General features: G+C 42.2%; 1 protein-coding gene across 4 annotated transcripts in view; it reads left to right on the top strand.

Moving 5' to 3' along the window:
• Positions 1–1,158: 1,158 nt before the first annotated feature.
• TSC22D1 (TSC22 domain family member 1) overlaps positions 1,159–18,322 on the top strand; it is a gene marked incomplete at its 5' end in the record, with an annotated part of 93,503 nt that continues 76,339 nt past the window's right edge. For 2 of the 4 annotated variants that reach the window (XR_013923036.1, XM_080356150.1), the window contains one exon: positions 2,154–5,023. Coding sequence is in view for 3 of the 4 variants with exons in the window: in XM_080356150.1 (XP_080212276.1) it covers positions 2,154–5,023 (2,870 nt within the window). Of the gene's footprint in view, positions 1,551–2,153; positions 5,024–18,322 lie in introns of those variants that run through there. The other 2 variants (XM_080356149.1, XM_080356148.1) reach the window with 2 other exon arrangements.

Below are 18,322 nucleotides of genomic sequence, written 5' to 3'. Positions count from 1 at the left end.
GGACTTGATGATCCTTGTGGGTCCCTTCCAACTCAGGACATTGTACATGCATCGAGCCTCTCCAGAGTTCAGACTGTTGTTGCTCCAGTTTGGGACAGGGGAGAGGTAGAGTGTTGCTGCCACGGCAGACTCATCAAGCTTTGCCACCTGACTATGAGGAGCGCCACGGGGGTCTTTCTTGCCCGGCAGGATGCCGGTGCTTTCACCTCAATTCCATCTGTTAACTTAAAAACACCTTTGAACAGCATCATTTTTGGAGCAGCGCTTCAGCGCGGCCGCCGCTCCCCCGCGGCACTGGTGCCGCTCCCGCCCCGCCACAGCCGCGCGTCCCCGGCACCGCCTCAGTGCGCGCCCCAGCACCGCGTTCGCCGCTCCCGCCCCGTCAGCGCCGCGGTGGCAGCGCCCGCAGCCTCCAGTCACCTCCCGGTGACACCGTCGTCCCGCCCCGGGGGCCTTCCCGCCCGGCTGAGCGGGTAGAGCGCCTGGAAGAGGGGGAAGAAAGAGGGCGGCCATTTCGGGGCGTGAGGGGAGTCAAACGCGGCGACCCCTGCCCGGGGCACTAAAGGGGAAGCCAGCCCCCGAGCGCGGCGCCTCCGCTTTCCCCCGTGTGTGGGGAAAAAAGAACGGGCAGGAATATTCTGGAGGGAGGGAGGGGAGGAACGAGAAGGTGATGAATAACTTGAATAAATCTGCAGCGGAGCTGAGGGGATGGGGAGGGAGGCGGCGGGTCATGTGAGGCACAGTCATGCTGCGGGCCCGGCGAAGAGGCAGAGAGGCGCACCTGGGGGAAGCAGTGCGACCGGAGAGCAGGGAGCGAGGTGTTTGTCTGTCCGCCACGGCCACAGCCGTGCGCACCCCCCCGGCGCCCCCTCCCCAGCAAGGAGCGCCGCCACGCGGGGACACCCCCGCCCATCCCCCTCCCCAGGCTCGGCGGCGCTCGGCAATTTCCGCCACTCGAGCCGAGTCTATTTCCGTCGGCCTCGGCCAGACGGGCTTTATGTCTGCCAGCGGGGCGCGCATGCGCCGCGGCCGCCATCTTACGTTGTCTCTCGCCTGCCCTCCCCTTTGGCGAGCTTTCCCCTCCCCCCTGCAGCTCGGCGCAGCGCCCTCCTCCAGCGCTCCGTGAGGAGACGGGGCCGGGAGGGGGAGAGACCCGCGGCGGCGGCGGGGAAGCCGGGAGAGACCCGGAGGGAAGAAAGGACGGGGCAGACGCGCAGGCGGGAGGAGGACTGATCTCAGGCGCGGTTCTGCGGAGGAAGAGCGGGAGCCGCCTGTTATAAAGGGGGAGGAGGCGGAGGGGGAAGGAAGAGCGTGCGGAGCGGAGCCTTCTCCAGAGACAGCCAGACACAGAGGGAGGAGAGAGAGGCTGCCTGGCTGGCTCCCCTTCTCTTCCTCCTTTCATGGACTCTCTCGTTGGGCTGCTGCTGCTTTTCTTTCCTCTTTATTCCGTCTGTTTAATACCCAAAATGATTCAGCTCCATGGCTGCCACTGACGGGGATGTCCCTGCCCGGCTCAGCCTGCCGCTGCCGCCCTGCTGTGCGCCAGTCCTGTACGTATCTGCGCTCTCCTCCTCCTGCTACTCCGGCGGTGATGGCGAGGGGCGCCGGCCGCCTCGCCGGGCTGCCCTGAGGGCCCGCCGGCTGCCCTCGCCCCGCCGAGGAGGCGGCGGCCGCCGTGGGGAGGGCGTTTCTGCCGGCGAGCCGCGGCGCCCGGCTCAGCCGCGGGGAGGACGGGGCTCGCCCCCCGGGGCCGGCCGGCTACCGCGGGGCATTTCCTCCGGGAGAGGCGCAGTCGGGGGGCGGCTGAGGAGGGGGGTGGAGGCGGAATGAAAAGGGTGGGGAGTGGGGGAAGAGGGAGAAAGAAAGTGAATGGCGGAGGATTGGAAGTGTCACATTCAGAGGCGCTAATCTAGAGGCGGCGGAGGACCGGCCCTCGCCCCCTCCCTGTCTCGGAGGGGCGGAGGAGGAGGGGAGGGGCGGGGGGTGGTTAGCGGCGGTGTCGAGGCGGTTCAGCCCGTGCTCTGCGGGAGCCGGGGGGGTTGTGCGTGGTGCCTCTGCCCGCCGCGGGCGCTAAGCTAACTGTGTGTGTATGTGTGTGTGTGTCTGTCTTTCTCCATACCGGGGGAATGCACCCTTAAAATACACCCGATACAATGCACCAGCCTGACTCAGCCGCAGACATTAGTGCTAGGAAGATGGCGCACCCGGCAATGTTTCCTAGAAGGGGCAGCAGCAGTAGCAGCAGCTGCGTTACTGCTCCCACTGCACCAGGTACCGGCGTTGGGAGCGCTGCCCTCTCTGCTGAGGATTATCAGCCGCCTTTGCTGGTCCAGCCGCCGCCTCCGTCTCCTGCAGCATCTTCATCAGCGGGTCCACAGCCGACACCCCCTCCTCCACAAAGCCTGAACCTCCTCTCGCAGTCTCAGCTCCAGCCACAGCCTCTTGCACAGACTGGAGCTCAAATGAAAAAGAAAAGTGGCTTCCAAATTACCAGCGTGACCCCTGCTCAAATATCAGCCAGTATGAGCTCCAATAACAGCATAGCTGAGGATACGGAAAGCTACGATGACCTGGATGAGTCCCACACTGAAGACCTGTCATCTTCAGAAATCTTGGATGTTTCTTTATCCAGGGCTACTGACTTGGGAGAACCCGAGAGGAGCTCCTCTGAAGAGACTTTAAATAACTTCCAAGAGGCAGAGACTCCTGGGGCTGTTTCTCCAAACCAGCCTCATCTTCCTCAGCAGCATGTTCCTCTGCCTCATCACCCTCAGCAGAGTGTTGTGATCAATGGAAGTGTTCACCCTCATCATGTTCATCACCACCACCATCTTCACCACCACCATCATGGACACCATCATCCATCGCATCCTGGGGTGGGCAGTGCCCCGGTTTCTGGAGGACCACCGCCCAGTCCGTCATTTAGAAAACTATCAACAACTGGAAGCTCTGACAATGTTATATCAACTGCACCAGTTTCTGCTGCATCATCCACTGGTTCCCCGGCATCTGTCGTGTCTAATATCCGCTCTACAAGTACTCCTGGCAATTTAGGTGTAAGTCCTGCTACTGGAACTAGTACCTTAAATAATATGGGTGGTGGTAGTTCTAGCGTGGCAAGCAGCATGCTTGGTACTATAAATTTAAGCAACATCACGAGTACTGGTAATGTGAATGCTTTGTCTGGAACTAGCAGCAATGTTAATGTGAATATCTTGAGTGGTGTTGGCAATGGTACGAGTGCTTCCTCTAGTGTCATTAACAACGTTACTAATCCAACTGCAGGAGTGGCAGCAGGATCAAGCCAGCAGCAGCCTGCATCTGGCACCTCAAGGTTTAGGGTTGTAAAATTAGATTCTAGTTCTGAACCTTTCAAAAAAGGTAGATGGACATGCACTGAATTCTATGATAAGGAAAACACTGTTGCGGTTTCAGAAGGAGTAGCAGTAAACAAAGCGGTAGAGACGATAAAACAAAACCCGCTTGAAGCGACTTCTGAAAGGGAGAGCACCAGTGGGAGTTCTGTTAGCAGCAATGTAAGCACACTGAGTCACTATACAGAAAGTGTGGGAAGCGGAGAAATGGGAGCACCTACTGTGGTACAGCAGCAAGCGTTTCAAGGTGTGGGTCCGCAGCAGATGGATTTTAGCAGTGCTGCTCCTCCGGCGATTCCAACATCTAGTATACCACAGAGTGTTTCTCAATCGCAGCTTGCACAAGTCCAGCTGCATTCTCAAGAGCTAAACTATCCACAGCAGAAGCCAGGGGTCCAGCCTCCTGCACAGGCCAGTCTAACCACTGTTACTGGGGTTCAGCCAACCCCAGTTAATATACTAGGTGTATCCCCATCTCTGGGCCACCAGCAACCTGCCATTCAAAGTATGGCTCAACAGCAGCTACCGTATTCTCAGCCGGCACAGCCCGTGCAGACTCTGCCAGTTGTGCAGCAGCAGCAGTTGCAGTATGGGCAGCAGCAACAACAACAGCAGCAGCAGACGGTTCCTATGCAGATGGCCGCGGGTCACGTTAAGCCGGTGAACCAAAACTCTGTTACGGGGGCTATGCCAGACTACATTCAACATCAGCAGATCCTTCAAACTCCAGCCCCTGCTATGCAGCCCAGTTCTACTGGAGTAGGAGCAGGCCAACCGGTTTCTGTTGCCCAGGCACCGAGCATGCAGCCTTCAGTACAAGCACATCCAGCTGCTGCCCCAGCCCAGCCTGTTGCACATGCCCCAGCGGCGATACCAGGCGTAGGTACCAGTGGTCAAGTGCTGAATGTTGGGCAGCAAGGAAGCGTAGCCGCTGTGGTGCAACCACCGTCTGCTGCAAACCAAATTCCACCTCCAGTTATGCCGTCAACGGCTGCTCCTCCATCTTCACAAGTAGTGCAGCCTGTGCAGACAGGAATAATGCAGCAGGGATTACAGGCTGGTGCTTCAGGCCTTCCTCAGCAAATGGTCATTGCTCAGCAAAACACCTTGTTACCTGTACAGCCGCAGGCACAAGGAGTGGAATCTGTAGTCCAAGGGATGACAGGCCAGCAGCTGCCTGCGGTTAGCCCTATACCTTCTGCTAGTACTGTTCCTGCACCAAGTCAAGCTGGTTCAGCTGTGCCTCCTGGCATACCTTCTGCTTCTATAGGTTTGGGACAGCCCCAGAATATAGCGCAAGCTTCGGCCGTGCAAAATGGGAATTTGGCTCAAAGTGTTAGCCAGCCTTCCTTGATATCAACAAGTATAGGTATGCCGGTGACACAGAGTGTGCCACAGCAGATGCCACTCAGCTCTACCCAGTTCCCCGCACAATCTCTAGCTCCATCAATTGTAAGCCAAACTGAAGACGGCAGGCGCCCTACAGAACCTTCCTTGGTGGGTTTACCTCAAGCTGCCAGCGGCGAGAGCGGTGTTGGAGCATCGGCCGTTTCAGATGGCGGTAGCAGCAACGTGCCATCCTCTGCTTCCCTCTTCCCGCTGAAGGTGCTGCCGTTGACAACGCCCCTCGTAGATGGTGAGGATGAGAGGTAAGACTGCCTGCAACTTTATTAAAAGAAGAGATACACTGGTAGTTCGATTTGCACTAACTTGCAGGTCTTGTTACAGCCATTCTGTGAAATGAAGTGGTGTGATGCTTTTGTTTAATTAGAAAAATTGTTTCTCAGGTCTCAGCATACGTAGGTATGATACTAAAATACTTGTTTTTTTCTTGAGGGGGTGGGTTGTATTGATTATGCTCTGAAACTACTGCGTGGGTAAATTGTGTTTAACTATCTGTGACAGTGTGTATATTCCCATTGTATAGAGGAAGACAAAAGAACACTGTGGAATGTGGGTATGCTAGTGGTGATTGTAGTTTAGATTATTATACTGAAATAATTAATATTTATTCTTAGGTAGATTTTATTTTCTTCACAAGCCTAGATTTCATCCTGCCTCGGCTTCACTTTTTCAAGTACTGACTTTACTCAGGTTGAACCAGTTGTGAGTCTGTGGTGAATGCAGAAGCCTTCTCTTTGACAGCCAAGAGACGCTTTAGGCAAATGAGTATGGTGGGAAAAGGGAGGTTCAACAACACTGTTGTGGCTCGTTAAATTGAACTTGGGGCAATTTTGGTCTTGGTGGTTTTGCTTCAAAGCATTAATCCATTGTGCGAGCCGCTCAGGCCTGCGGAGGGTTGGTGAGCCTTTCAATCTGGGGCACCAGTTCTGTGCCATCAGAATAAGAAACTGCTCATGTTCTCCCGCCTTCACCTTTTCAAATAAATGACCACTAGCTGGTCTTAATGGTATGTGAATATTCTAATTTCTTTGACTATGTTCAAAGAAGTAGCATCTATTGTGAAAGGCACTTGCATGTGCAGGTTGAAGCAATCTGAATGGCAGTTTTAAAAAGTGCAGTTGTTTGATATTAATTACACGTGGGAATTCCTCATTGCATTGAGGACCTCTTGTGATAGCGTTTACAAATGGACAGGAAGACTGTGGTGGTTCTCCCAAAGAACTTCTTGTACAAGAAGAAACTACATTAATGGGGGAAGTAACTTTAAGATAAATAGCCTGCCTTGAGAATGTGGGATAGCCCAGAAAAGAACCCTAGAAAAGAAAAACTGAGACTCAGGTGAGGAGGCAAAATAAAACCAACCATGAGGAAAATTTCATAGCGATGGGCGGTGAAGTCCTTCTTAAATATCTTCTTGGTGCCATAACTTAAATCAAGAGTGGTATCAGTGGCCAAAATTTATTTAGGGAAAAAAAAAAAAAGGGTTGCTGGGTGAGACTGGATTCTTTTCTTTATATTGAAAGTACTCTGTCAGCAGTCTCTGATTATGTTGATCATGAGGTGTTGACTGCCTTAGTGGCTTTCATCATGTCTTTCTAAGACGCCAGAGAGCTATAATGAGTAGCAGCTTGTCTTCCAGTACTCCTGGAAGACAAGTTCCAACACTGTTTCATTCTGATTATGTTTTCTAGTCAATAAGTACGTGAAGGTGGTGGAAGACAGACTGAGGTGTTAAAGCCCACAGTGTCACCATTATGCTACTAGCAGTCAGTTTTCTTGGAAACGTTTTTTTTGTTGTTGTTTTCTTTCTTTCTGTCTTTCGAAACCAGGACACTAACCCTTCTCTTAATAGGTCATGTTTGTGTTTGGTGTCTATATATATGTGCGTGTATATATAAATTTTAGAAAAAACCCCGAAGCTTTCAGGAGATGCTAGCTGTGTAAGAGAATCCTAAACTCATTGATACTCAGTGTTTTGGAAAATGAAATCTAGCATGTGACTGTACCCTGATTTTAAGAGCATATGTTAGCTGTTTGTCACGATTGGTAGTTTTTTCCAGAAGTTTAAATCCCTCAGGGTAACAATAGCCAGAAATACCTTCTTCCTCTGTTATTTGGCCAGCCAGAGATCATATCCTTTCTTCTCCCATGCACGTTGCGTCTTTGTTCAATCTGTCATCTCCAGGTAGCCTATACTTTTGTTTAGCTGCAGTTGGAAAATCATTTAGATGGGTTACATAGAGCAGGATATGACTCTATTAAATGGAGACCAAAAATAATTGTGTTTTTTTTGCATGGCAGTAGTGTTTAGGTTACTCTTCTGTACAATTAGACAACTTACAGCTGAACTGGTCCCTATGTATATTCCTGAACATAAAAAATTTAGCAAGATTGCTTCTGTTTCTGCTCCCAGGGGATATCAGGGTAAAGTGTTATTTGTGTTGTCATCTTGACTCTGGAATTTCTTTTTGTCTGGAAGTTAGACCTCATCACTTACTAAAGGTAGTGCAAGATATGTTGTTACTTTGCTTGGCTCCTCACTTCTCTGGCCTTTGAATGTTTTTATCTAGAGTTCTCTTGAGAGTTTTCTTGACTGTTACATTATTCCCTCTTTTACAGGAGGTAAAGGGTAGTGTATTGTAAAAGTACATAAACATTTAAGAAGTGAATATACTGTAAATACAAGTGTGTGTGTAAAAATCCCCATTTCTCTGTCTTATGTGTGCACACGTATCACTCATTTATTATTATTTATATCAATACATCCCAAGTGATTCTAACCCTGGCAAGGGAAAAGGCAGGAGAAAGTAAGTGATGACATAATTGGGCCAGTGAAGAAGCTGTAAAATTCCATTTAATGTGCCTTTGAAAAAACATCTGACCCCTGTAATACCTTGTTTAGATTAACTCCTAGCTTTAGTTTAACCTATATATAATTGCGTTTAAAGACACGCCAGTATCTTTAAGTCTTTAGCCCTGTTCAGTTTTTAGAATACCATTTTCAGCTCTTTCTATGCCTATTGTCAGAGCATGGCCTTTTAAATGAAGACAATATGGAGTTTATCTGCTTTCAAAACTGTAACCTTTATTTCCCCAGTGTGTGTGTGTGGTTGTTTTTGTTGTTGTTGTGTTTGTGTGTGTTTGTATTTTTGTGGTGTGTGTTTGTGTGGTGTTTTGTTTTTTTTTTTTTAATCTTCACTATGACTTGAAATAAGAGATATTAAAAATGAACTGCTTGGCAGAGTGCTGTATGGAAAATCAATTTGCAAATTTTATTAAAGAGAGAATACAAATAATGCCATTATAGTTTCTGTACTAAAAAAAAAAAAAGGCCGACCTAGGTCCTCTGGCTACTCTCTCTTCAGCCTGTCGAGTATACCATAGATGTTTTTATGTTGATCGCTTCATCATCTCTTCTAATATTTCAGCCCAGAAAAATATATGCCATGATTTTTTAGATGCTAAGTATCTTTATTTTTTTTCCTTAGCTTGAATCATGGTACGGACTAGTTTTACTGCATATTTCTTCATAGTTTCTTGGATTTGTAGCAGTTACCTTGATTTATTCAGTTCAGTTATTAAATCCTGTCCATCTTAGACATGGTCTTTTGAGCTCAGTATTTCATCTCTAGAACTGTAGAAGAGGATTTATTTTATTTTTGTGCTTTAGAAACTGAAGTATGGAAAAATAGATACTTATTTTGCAATTAGTGTTCTTGTGTATTTACACTCTGTTGCAAAATGAATTTTATATCTTTGTAGACAATGCTTTATTATGGTATATAGGCTTGCAATGAAGTTTTGTACAGACTTGTATAATTCTTAAATGACCTGTGAAGTGAAAACTTGGAAAAAAAAAAATCAATGTATTTTACAAGTTTTATAAAGGCTTTTGTAAGTGAATTTAAAAATAACTTAATCTGAAACGTTGTTTACCATTACTCAAAAGGAGATTTTGTGAATGAAGGACAAGAGAACTAATAACTGTGTCCCTGTCCTTGACAGCATTTCCTGTCAAGTTGCTTTCATTCTTTAGTCTGCTGCGGGTTTTTTTTCACCTGTTTGTGTGTTTTATCCAGCGGTGAAACAAAAGAGGAAGGAGGAAAAGGTGATGATAAACAGATAAAACTGACAGGTTTGAAGTATTCTTTGTTATCTAAATTTTTTTTTAAGATAAATTTTTATTAGAAGATCTCTGTACAGCTATACAGAGAAAAAGATGGAGAAAATGTTTATAGAATGGATATTTTGGCTTGTTATTGATCTGCACAGAGGCTGGGAGATTAAAACTGAATGTGAGAATTGAAAGACTTGTGAGCAGCCTTTGAGAATCTCTAGTAGTAGTAACTAGTACTAGCTTGTAAAGTGACAGTACAGTCAGGAAATTGGATGAATTTTCATCATGTATGCAAGTATGTTGTAGGAAGGCTTATCGAGTACAAATGTGATATTTCAGATGTAATGTAATACTTGTTAAAAATGTTAGTAAGCTGTAGTGAATGAACATACTGAAGTAGAACTGGAAGTTTAATTTCAACATCATTTTTGATGCGATAACTATTTTGCATACTTATTTTTGTTTTGTAAGCTGGTTTAGAGTTTTTTTTTTTTATTTCTAAGTTTTGCTTATGTGTATTTGATGAAAAATGGAGAAGATACTTCTAGAAGATACTTCACAACAAAGGATTTACGGTGACTTAGCATGGATTTATAGTGTTATTTTTCTTTTTTTTTCCTTAGTTGTACCCTAGGGGCGGTGTTGTTATTTTCCATTTTTCATATTTTCAACTTGCTTCAGAGTCTTGCCACCAATTTGAAAATTGCATAACTTGAATTCTAGGAGACTGACTTTTAAAAAAATCTCCATATTTTCAAGTCGACTACTTATGGAACTTGAAAAAAACAGTTACCTTCAATAATGGCAAGTTATGCGAGTAAAAAGAGAGCACTTTAGCGAAGAAATTGTGGCTGCTGTTGTGTTACGCTGACGAGTCCGGCTTCTCATTTCATCTGAAGAAATTAAATACCTACTGTTGGCAGAACTGACCTTATTAGCTCTCTGCTTTAAGTAGAGAACCATGAGGATTTTAGGTGCCTGGGGCTTGTATGTCTTCTGGCCAGCTCTAGGTGGCAATACCTGTTAAAATGGACCTTTTTCTAGTATCTTTAAAAGATGCATTTTCTGCATGCCATGGTTTTCTTTGAACTAAGGATTACTACAGTGCTTGGTATTGCAGTTGTCTTTAAAGACAGGAAGAACCAGCAGATTTCAGGGGGTTGTAAAAGCAGTAATTTAGTACTTAAGATAAGGCAGATTGTTGGAGATACTGAGGAAATGTGCCTCTCCAACTAATAAAGTGATTTCCAGAAAATGTTCCCTAGCGGTACAGTTTTGGCTGCTCTTTGGAAGTTGTCAGTGTATAAGCAGACTAAATCATCTGTGTATGTAAAAACAAACAAACAAAAGGTTTTAAAACATGTAATGTTGAAAAGAAGTCCTTGTGTCTGTCTCAAGATCTGCATTTTTAATGTTACAGGCTAGTCTGGAAATTAGAGTTATCCATCTGTCAGTCTTGATATTGGTAGTGAAGTGCTTCAGCCTTTGCAAGTTACTGTGAATAGATAATGCTGCAACAGCATAATGACAGGAACAGTGGTAAGTTAGCAAAGTCACAAGGACAGGAGGGGGAAAATAATAAAAAACAAACAAACAATCCAAAACGTTAATATGTTATACCTTCCTTAAGTGTAAGTAAAAAGACATGCAGATAGGAAGCACATCTATGCTACAACCCCACACCCAATAATGCTGTGCACTTCAGAGGGTAATAAAGTATTATAAATAAGTCTTTTCAGAACTCTGTTACAGCTTAGGTAGACCAAGTTGTAAACAGTAATATTGCTCCAAACTCTGCACACCTGAATGTGAGTGTAATGGCAAGTGTATTCTTGGTATGACCTCTTTGGGAATAATTTGTGATCTGGGTTTGCAGTTGGTGTAGGTGAAATGTAAACAAGAATAGAAAAGAATAGCATGTCTTTGTTCTCATTGATTTAATGCACTGGTTCTCTCTATTCTTGATTAATTTATGAGACTAAAATGTGCTGTGTGTGATACGTATTATACTTTAACAAATGACTGAAAACTTTTTTTGAAAGAGGGACTATACCTTTCATTTACTCCACTTAGGCCACCAAAGGCAATGCTATTAAGCAAAAACATGCTTTAACAGTATACTAAGCGGAGACTAAGGGCAGGATTATTCAGTATATTATTTCATGGTAATGATCACTGTAAATAAGGAACTAGTTTATTCTCAGTGTGATTGTACAAGAAACCATAGCCTAAAGCTATGATGGAAAGAGCACTTGAGTGACTGGAGATACCACTTTATTTATTTTAGCCTGTTCTAAAGCATTCACAGAGTTACGAATTGCATGATGGAAGTGCAGCATAATTATGGTATCAAACTGGAGCACCTGATCATCCTTCTGGCTTTAATTGTCCAAAGTGGAATTTGGTTTGTGGTTGCAGTTACATGCAAAAGTCTTCGTCTTCCACTGAAGCTGGACAGACTTTCCTGAGGGAGAGATTTAGAGGTTATGCATGTTTGGCAGGCAGGGATTGTAATGATCCCATACATGCAAATGCTAAAGAGTATCACTTGTGATAGCTTAGGTATTTTATCGTTGTTGGTTACCTTATGGACTAAATTACTTGCTACCACCTACTGTATGAGGACTTCAGACTTAGGTGCTGTGCAGGATGAAGAAAATACTCATCATAGTTCAAATACAATATTATGCTATAATAATTGAACTTGTTAAATTTTATGAAGTTTTTTATGCTTTCAAAGTAAAATCTTCAACACTTGGTAGAACAGGAAAGTCACAATAAACTTTGTTCACCATTTTTCTTCGAGCAAGCAATTCATTTGTTATTACATTTCCTTGGAATTATTTTGGCATTATTTTTTGTATTTTAGAAATGACTCCTGTTTGTGTGTGTGTGGTTTTTTTTTTTTCCTACTCCACAGTTTTAATTTACACTTACAGGTCTTGATTTCATCCAAGCTGTTTTACTGCTGTTGATATTGAAACCTTTTTTATTGTTAGTAATTTTCCAGATTTTCACTAGTCTTTTTATCATGATACTTAAAACGAAAGTGTACGTTGAGCCTGAATATTACTACTGTAAATTTAGAGTAATGCTATGTGAATTATTTAAAAAAATATAAACTGGGCTATATAAACATATGAATATGCCTCAGTCTAAGTGTTGTTCTGTATGTATATATGAAGTTAAGCTCTCACTACTGTGCTAAGAGTGAAAGATAGACACATAGGTACGTCAGTATTTGGGCACTCAGACCAATGTGTGTTGCTGTATTTTTTTTAAAATGTTTTTTCTTTGTGTTTAAATGTTTACTATACAGCTTTCATGAGGTGTGTAGTGCTTGTGAATCTTCATATATTGAGTACTTTTGACAATCAGGTTGTATATTGAAGTACTGTAGGCATTCAAGCTTGAAGTTCAGGTAGAAGTAAAGCAGTTTGAGGGATTTTTAGCATTAAGGATGGAACACTTTTTTTTTTTAAGCTGACTAATCCTTGTAGGAGAACGAATGCAGGTCCAGCTGATGTTTGTTTTTCTCAAGGAAACTTTCATAAAACTGTGCTTTGTATTTAATAAAACTTGAGGGGTACTGTGATCATCTGTTTATATAGTTTTGAATAACCCATTCTTTTGAGTATAGGAAGAGTACAGCTTTATAAATTGCTAAAACAGGCACCAGAAGATCTTCCAGACGTTCAGGCTTAACAGAAAGATTCAAGTGGGCCCCAGTCTGTTTAAAAAAAAAAAATGAAAAAAGTGTAGACAGTATTTCTAGTAAGGAATAGATTTGATAGCAACTGGAAGTTGGTTGTCATGTATTTTATAACCTGCTGCTCAAGTGTGCTGAACCACTTGCCCAAGCAAATTGTTTGAGCTTGTGTGTGATTTAAGTGCTTGTCCAACCTTCTATTTGTATTTTGTTGTTGTTATTTTAAGTAGCATGGATATCCAGCAAGAACTTTTCAGAGCTCTGGTTTCTTCATGTGTAATGAAGATACAAACTTCTCCAGCAGTTGCTTAAGCAACAGTATCAAAGTACTGTGCTAAGTTTTAGGGACAGTACTGAAAGCTGCTGAAAATGTGGATATGCATTCAAAAACAGGCTTAGTGGCTTCATACATTTAATAATAGCTTTTTTTTACTACTATACTGCAATGTAGTTCTTAAAGATGAGTTATGCAGATAAGGTGATTTCAGCATGCACTGGTGTTGGTGCTTATTTCTGTATTCTCAGCATTACAGTGGGTTCATTCCTGTAAGATCAGAAGGTGCAAATCAAATATAAGTTGCATCATTTTTTGCAGATGTAGCTGATCATTTATTTGTACACCTTTGTCTCATGAGTCAGTAACAGTCCTAGTGTTAATCTTCATTGTGTACATATCTGGTCAGCAGTCCTTTTAATTGATTAAAGTGTTAAGTTTCTGAACTTAGTTATATGTTGGTTGTGCTTAGTTTAGAAATGGTATTTGCCTTTAAATCATTGTAAACAAAAATATCTTCTAGTGTTTTTCCAGTAACTTTGAGCTCCCTGTGCAGTATAGAGGGCTGGGATGCCTGTCAAGATGAGAGAGAACTTAAATGCCTTTTAAGCTTTCTCTGACCTTCACTTTGCCCAATTCCGTCACAGTTGTGTATAAATGAAAGATATGATGGCTAGCAGTCATAACTTATGTATAAGAAACTGAAGAAATAAGACAATTAAAAATGTAACCACACTGAATTTGTGGTTTTAAGTGCTGTTATAGCTAGTAAGGAAGATTGTGATTAAAAATAAACCCAGTAACGCATGTATGATGGCTTTGACTTCTGTTGTGACTGAAAGTTTGAAATATATCACTTCTTAAAGAAGAGCAAGAAAAAAATGTCTTAGGCAGAATCTGAATTGAGTGACTTGTTTGCCATGTATTGCCCCTGAGTTGGGATAAGTAAAAACAATTAACTTATCTAGATTTCTTGGAACATTATTTTCAGTTTGATAGTTTTACCAGATGTATGTAGATGTGTCAAAGTATCATAATGTCTTTTTGTACTATGTGAAAAGATTCAGTGTTTCTCTGAGAAGATCTGTCTGTGGGCTATGAACAGCAACTTAATTCTTACTTCCAGGTTGAGCTGGGCAGAAGTGGAATGCTTCTGTTTCCTCTAGGATTTTGCAAGGATTCAAAACAGCAATGCCTGCCCTATAGAAAGGCATGTAAGGGGAATCAGAACAACTCGGGATGCTTAATGATTGTCATGTGTGTGGAAACTTGTGCAAGGTATTAATTGTCACTGTCCTTTGATGTCACTTGCAGTACAGGATTCTCAAGCTCTGAGCGTCTCTGAAATCTGGCAGGGAAGGAATTTGCGGTAATAATTACTTTAAATTCAGCATTATGGTTTGTTCATGTTATAGGCTATTGAATGAAAATCTTGAGCTGGCCATAAGTTGAAATTTCTGCTAAACATTTTGATTAATTTTCTTGGAGATTATTTGGTCTAAAATTCTGAATGCAGCGTATCTGTGTGCATGTATATCCGAACATATAAAGTTTTTTTTTTTTAACCAACTGACCAACCTGCTGGTGAGTGAAGGAACAATTACTGCTTTTATGGTTTCATTTCTTACATTCTTACAAAATAAGACCAAGTAAAAATAAAGTGAAAGGAACTATGAGTTAATTACTACATATTTTAAGTACTTGTTAAATAATTTACTGTAGCACTCAAATGAATTCAAAGTATAAATGTACCTCTTTATTCTACTGAATGAGGTTATTATGTTAAGAATGGATCAGCATATTGCACTGCCAAGTGTTTCTTTAGTAGGCCTAATATCCTAAATTGGGTGAAAAGGCAAGTTACTCATAAATGCTCAGGGAATGGTGCAGGATATGCATGTGCTTCCATTTTCTTTACTTTCTTTCCAAGTTTGTGAGGCTCCTTCCAATTCTGTAATTGCTTGTGAAAGAGAGGAGTTGCTGAGCACGTATCTGATTGGAGAGAGACGAGGGAGGAAAGGAGGTGTGAAATATTTTGATGGTGATTTTGGTTTTTTTCTTTTGTTTTTTGGTCAGGAAAATGATTTTAGTTTTTGAAATGGTATCAGGCATGTGTGTGTTAGATCCAAGTACACGCAGTTATTGGGAATACAGCTTCTTATTAGTTATGGGATAGTAGCTAAAAGGCCTCGTTGTGAGTTGGGGCTACACTTTGCTGGCTGCTTTATAACAAAGACCAGAAAAAATGGTACTAAAGGAGCCACTGTCTGATGTTCATGCGATTTCTGAATTGATTTTAAGATGGTGATGCTTTAAATGAGGCAAAATCCTACATGTTTTTAGTACTTTATGAAAAAACAGAACAGCAAAGCAGGATAGTAATCTGTATGTTCCTCTAGAGAATGTACCCTGTTAATAATGAAGCACACCATCTCTGAAATAGTACTGCATTGAAAATCCCTTGAGTCACCTTTTTGTTGTGAAAGCGTGGATTAGTATCTTTTGTAAGGTTACACTGACTCTGCTTTTGGGATGTTTAGATTCTTAGTGCTGCTTGCTTATGCTGCAGCATAGTGAAGTAACTGAGCAACCTTTTTCTTTCATTGGACTTTAACATGTAAATGGTAGATTATGATTTTCATGGAGATATTTTCAGCTTGTAGAGAGTACTGTGATCGCTGGAAGGAGAAAAATAAATATTAACATGCTACAGCAGAGAGTTCTGGCTAGCAGTAGTTATCATCACCTTTTGTATGTGCCTGACCATCAGAATCCAGTCTCTCGGCATCGTTAATCACTGAATTTGCTGTCTAAATACTTAAAACATTTAGAATGTACTATTTTAGTGCCTGCAAAGCTATTGGATGAAAGTGTTTTCTTTGAAAGCATGACAAGCAGTCCTCCAAAGAGTTCTGTAAAGGACATAAAAGTTGTATTAAGTGTGCCTATCCTACAACATCTCAGAATTCAAGTTCAATGTTGTATTTTAAAAAAAAAAAAGCCTAAAGATGACCTACAAGGCTTAGCAGGAATTCAAAATGGAATGACAAAGTAATATGTAAACCGAGAAACAAATCTCTAAAGCTGAATGGTAAACCTACATCAAACTTCTGATTGGGACAATGACTCATAAGGAACCTAAAGCTATGAGAACACTTTTTTTGTACTTTAAATTATAAATGAGAAGTAATGTAGAACAAGATCTGGACCTTATGTACCCTCAAATAGTCAGGGACCAAGAGGACACATGCAAAATTGTCTTGGGTAATGTTAAGAAAGGTTTTGTCTATGGAGTTCATTGCCATGTGATCCTGTGGATGCCTAGAAATTAGCAACACTTGAAAAAATACGTGTACATGTGTATGTATGTCTGTAGGAAACTATACAGCATTATAATAGTATATGGAATATTGAATGACTTCTGCCTTCAGCTTCTGGGACTACTTCTAGCCAATTTGGGGGAAGCAAGTACATTTTTGAGTTAGGTCTGCTATACCTGTTACTTTCAATTTTTTTTGGTGACTTCTGAAGTATTTGGTGCTTGCAACTATTGAAGACAGGATACTGCTCCATACCTTCTTATTCCAAACTAGAACTAAACTATAACATAAGTCTTTTTATTTAAACTTTATTAAAAATAATATTGAAGTATGAGGGTAGGAGAGGAAACTAATGAAGTCAAATGGAAAAACAGAGTTATGGAAGAAGGCCATGTTATATATCTTGACTGTTGCTCGTAGAAATGTGAATGATTACAATTAATACCGTGGCTGCTAAAAACTAGCTGAGATGCAATGGTGTGTTATTGATTTTATGGAGCAGCAAAAGCTGAGGTCGTTGCACCTTTTAAGTAGGGAAAAGTGTAACAACTGCCATGCTCTTTCAAAGCATAGGTCAGAAATTAAGATGTCATGTAAGCAGAAGAAATATATTCACCATTTATTAACAAAAACACTTATTCACAATTGTTATTTTTCAGGAAGCTGTTCTCGTGGTTGAAAAATGTAATGGTCAGCACAGCAATGGCTTAAAATAGCATTTTGGATGCTATAGCACTGGCATTAGAGCCCCGTTGGCAAACATCCTGCAGGCCTGTAAAAGCGGAAAAATGCTGCAAATGTTAAACAAAGCTTCAAAAGGCAGCTTCTAATGTTAAAGTTTTATAAAATTTTAAAATGATATGCCTGTTTAACAAAATATTTGAGAACAAGTTTAAAATCCTGTAAGGACACACTAGATAGCAGCAATTCTTGTTGGCAACTCAAACTAATTAAATAGCTTATACTAAAGTTGTACAGTGCATTTTTTCAGATAGTTGGTTGTACGTCAGGATACACTATAGGCCTTTCTAGGCCAGTTCTTCTTTATAAACATATGAATATGTGTAGTGGTTGTGTGATGGAGCTGAAGTGTGTCGTTTGTCCTTTTGCAGACTCTGCGAGTACCAGGAGGAGGGGTGGCTTTGAGCAGCCTCCTTCCCTGTTCCTCCCAGAGTCATTCTTGGTAGTTACACCCTGACTTGGGGGAGGAGAGATGCCTTCTGGTGTGGTAACCCCTCTTAGAGCATCTGCTGATAACGCCATTAGCTGCTGCTAATGAATAAATAGCCAAGTAGCAAGCATTTAAAAATTACTAGGTTCTCAGTGTTACTGCTGCCTGCAAAGGACTCTGAGTAAAAGATGTGAAGTGCTTCCTGTACTTACCCTTCCAATTCTGTCAGGTAAATGCTGTTACCAAAGTTCCCCTGAACTGTCTTCACAGCTTAAAACAAAACAAAGAAAGAACAGGACAGTATGTATGGTCGTTTTTTCAACAAGGGTACATTTTAAAGAACGTTACCAGACTCTGAGATCTGGCATAACTTTTTCATTCTCTCATCACAGTGCTGCTTTGTCAAATGCTTTAAGTAAGTAACATTGAGGAGGAATTTGACTTTATGCTACTAACAAACTTTGGAGCATGTTTTTCAGGACTTGTGGGTTTCTAGAGTTGCTGGCGTATCAGATGCTCTGCATGTCAGAGGTTACTAAACCCTAAAGGAGACAAGTAATCTACTTAGGGTTTTTTCTGATTTTATTTAGAACTTCCAGTTTGTAACACTTTGGAAATAACTTTCTTTTCGTTGTGTTGTATTTCTGTTTTAATTCATCCAGCAGCAGCATCATACTTACACAGAGCAGAATGTCTGTATCTTGTCCAGTCTGTGGAAATGAATGTTTTTCTTAGTGACTTTGTGCTTGAACAAGATCTGGATGTAGTCCCTGAGAGAGTGCCGTTGTGGGAAGGATTTAAGTAAAAATCTGGATTAAGACAAGCCCCAGTTACTGTATCTGGCTGTTTCTTTCCTTATCATGTGGCTATTGGCTAAATATTGATATTTATTGATCTGATCTACAGCATCTTGTCCAGGAATCCTACTTCAGAAGCTGGAAGTGTCTGTAGGC

The sequence above is a fragment of the Nesoenas mayeri genome, assembly GCF_963082525.1.
Source record: "Nesoenas mayeri genome assembly, chromosome: 1".
Taxonomy (NCBI): Eukaryota; Metazoa; Chordata; class Aves; order Columbiformes; family Columbidae; genus Nesoenas; species Nesoenas mayeri.
This window is presented reverse-complemented; position numbering and strand designations above follow the sequence as displayed.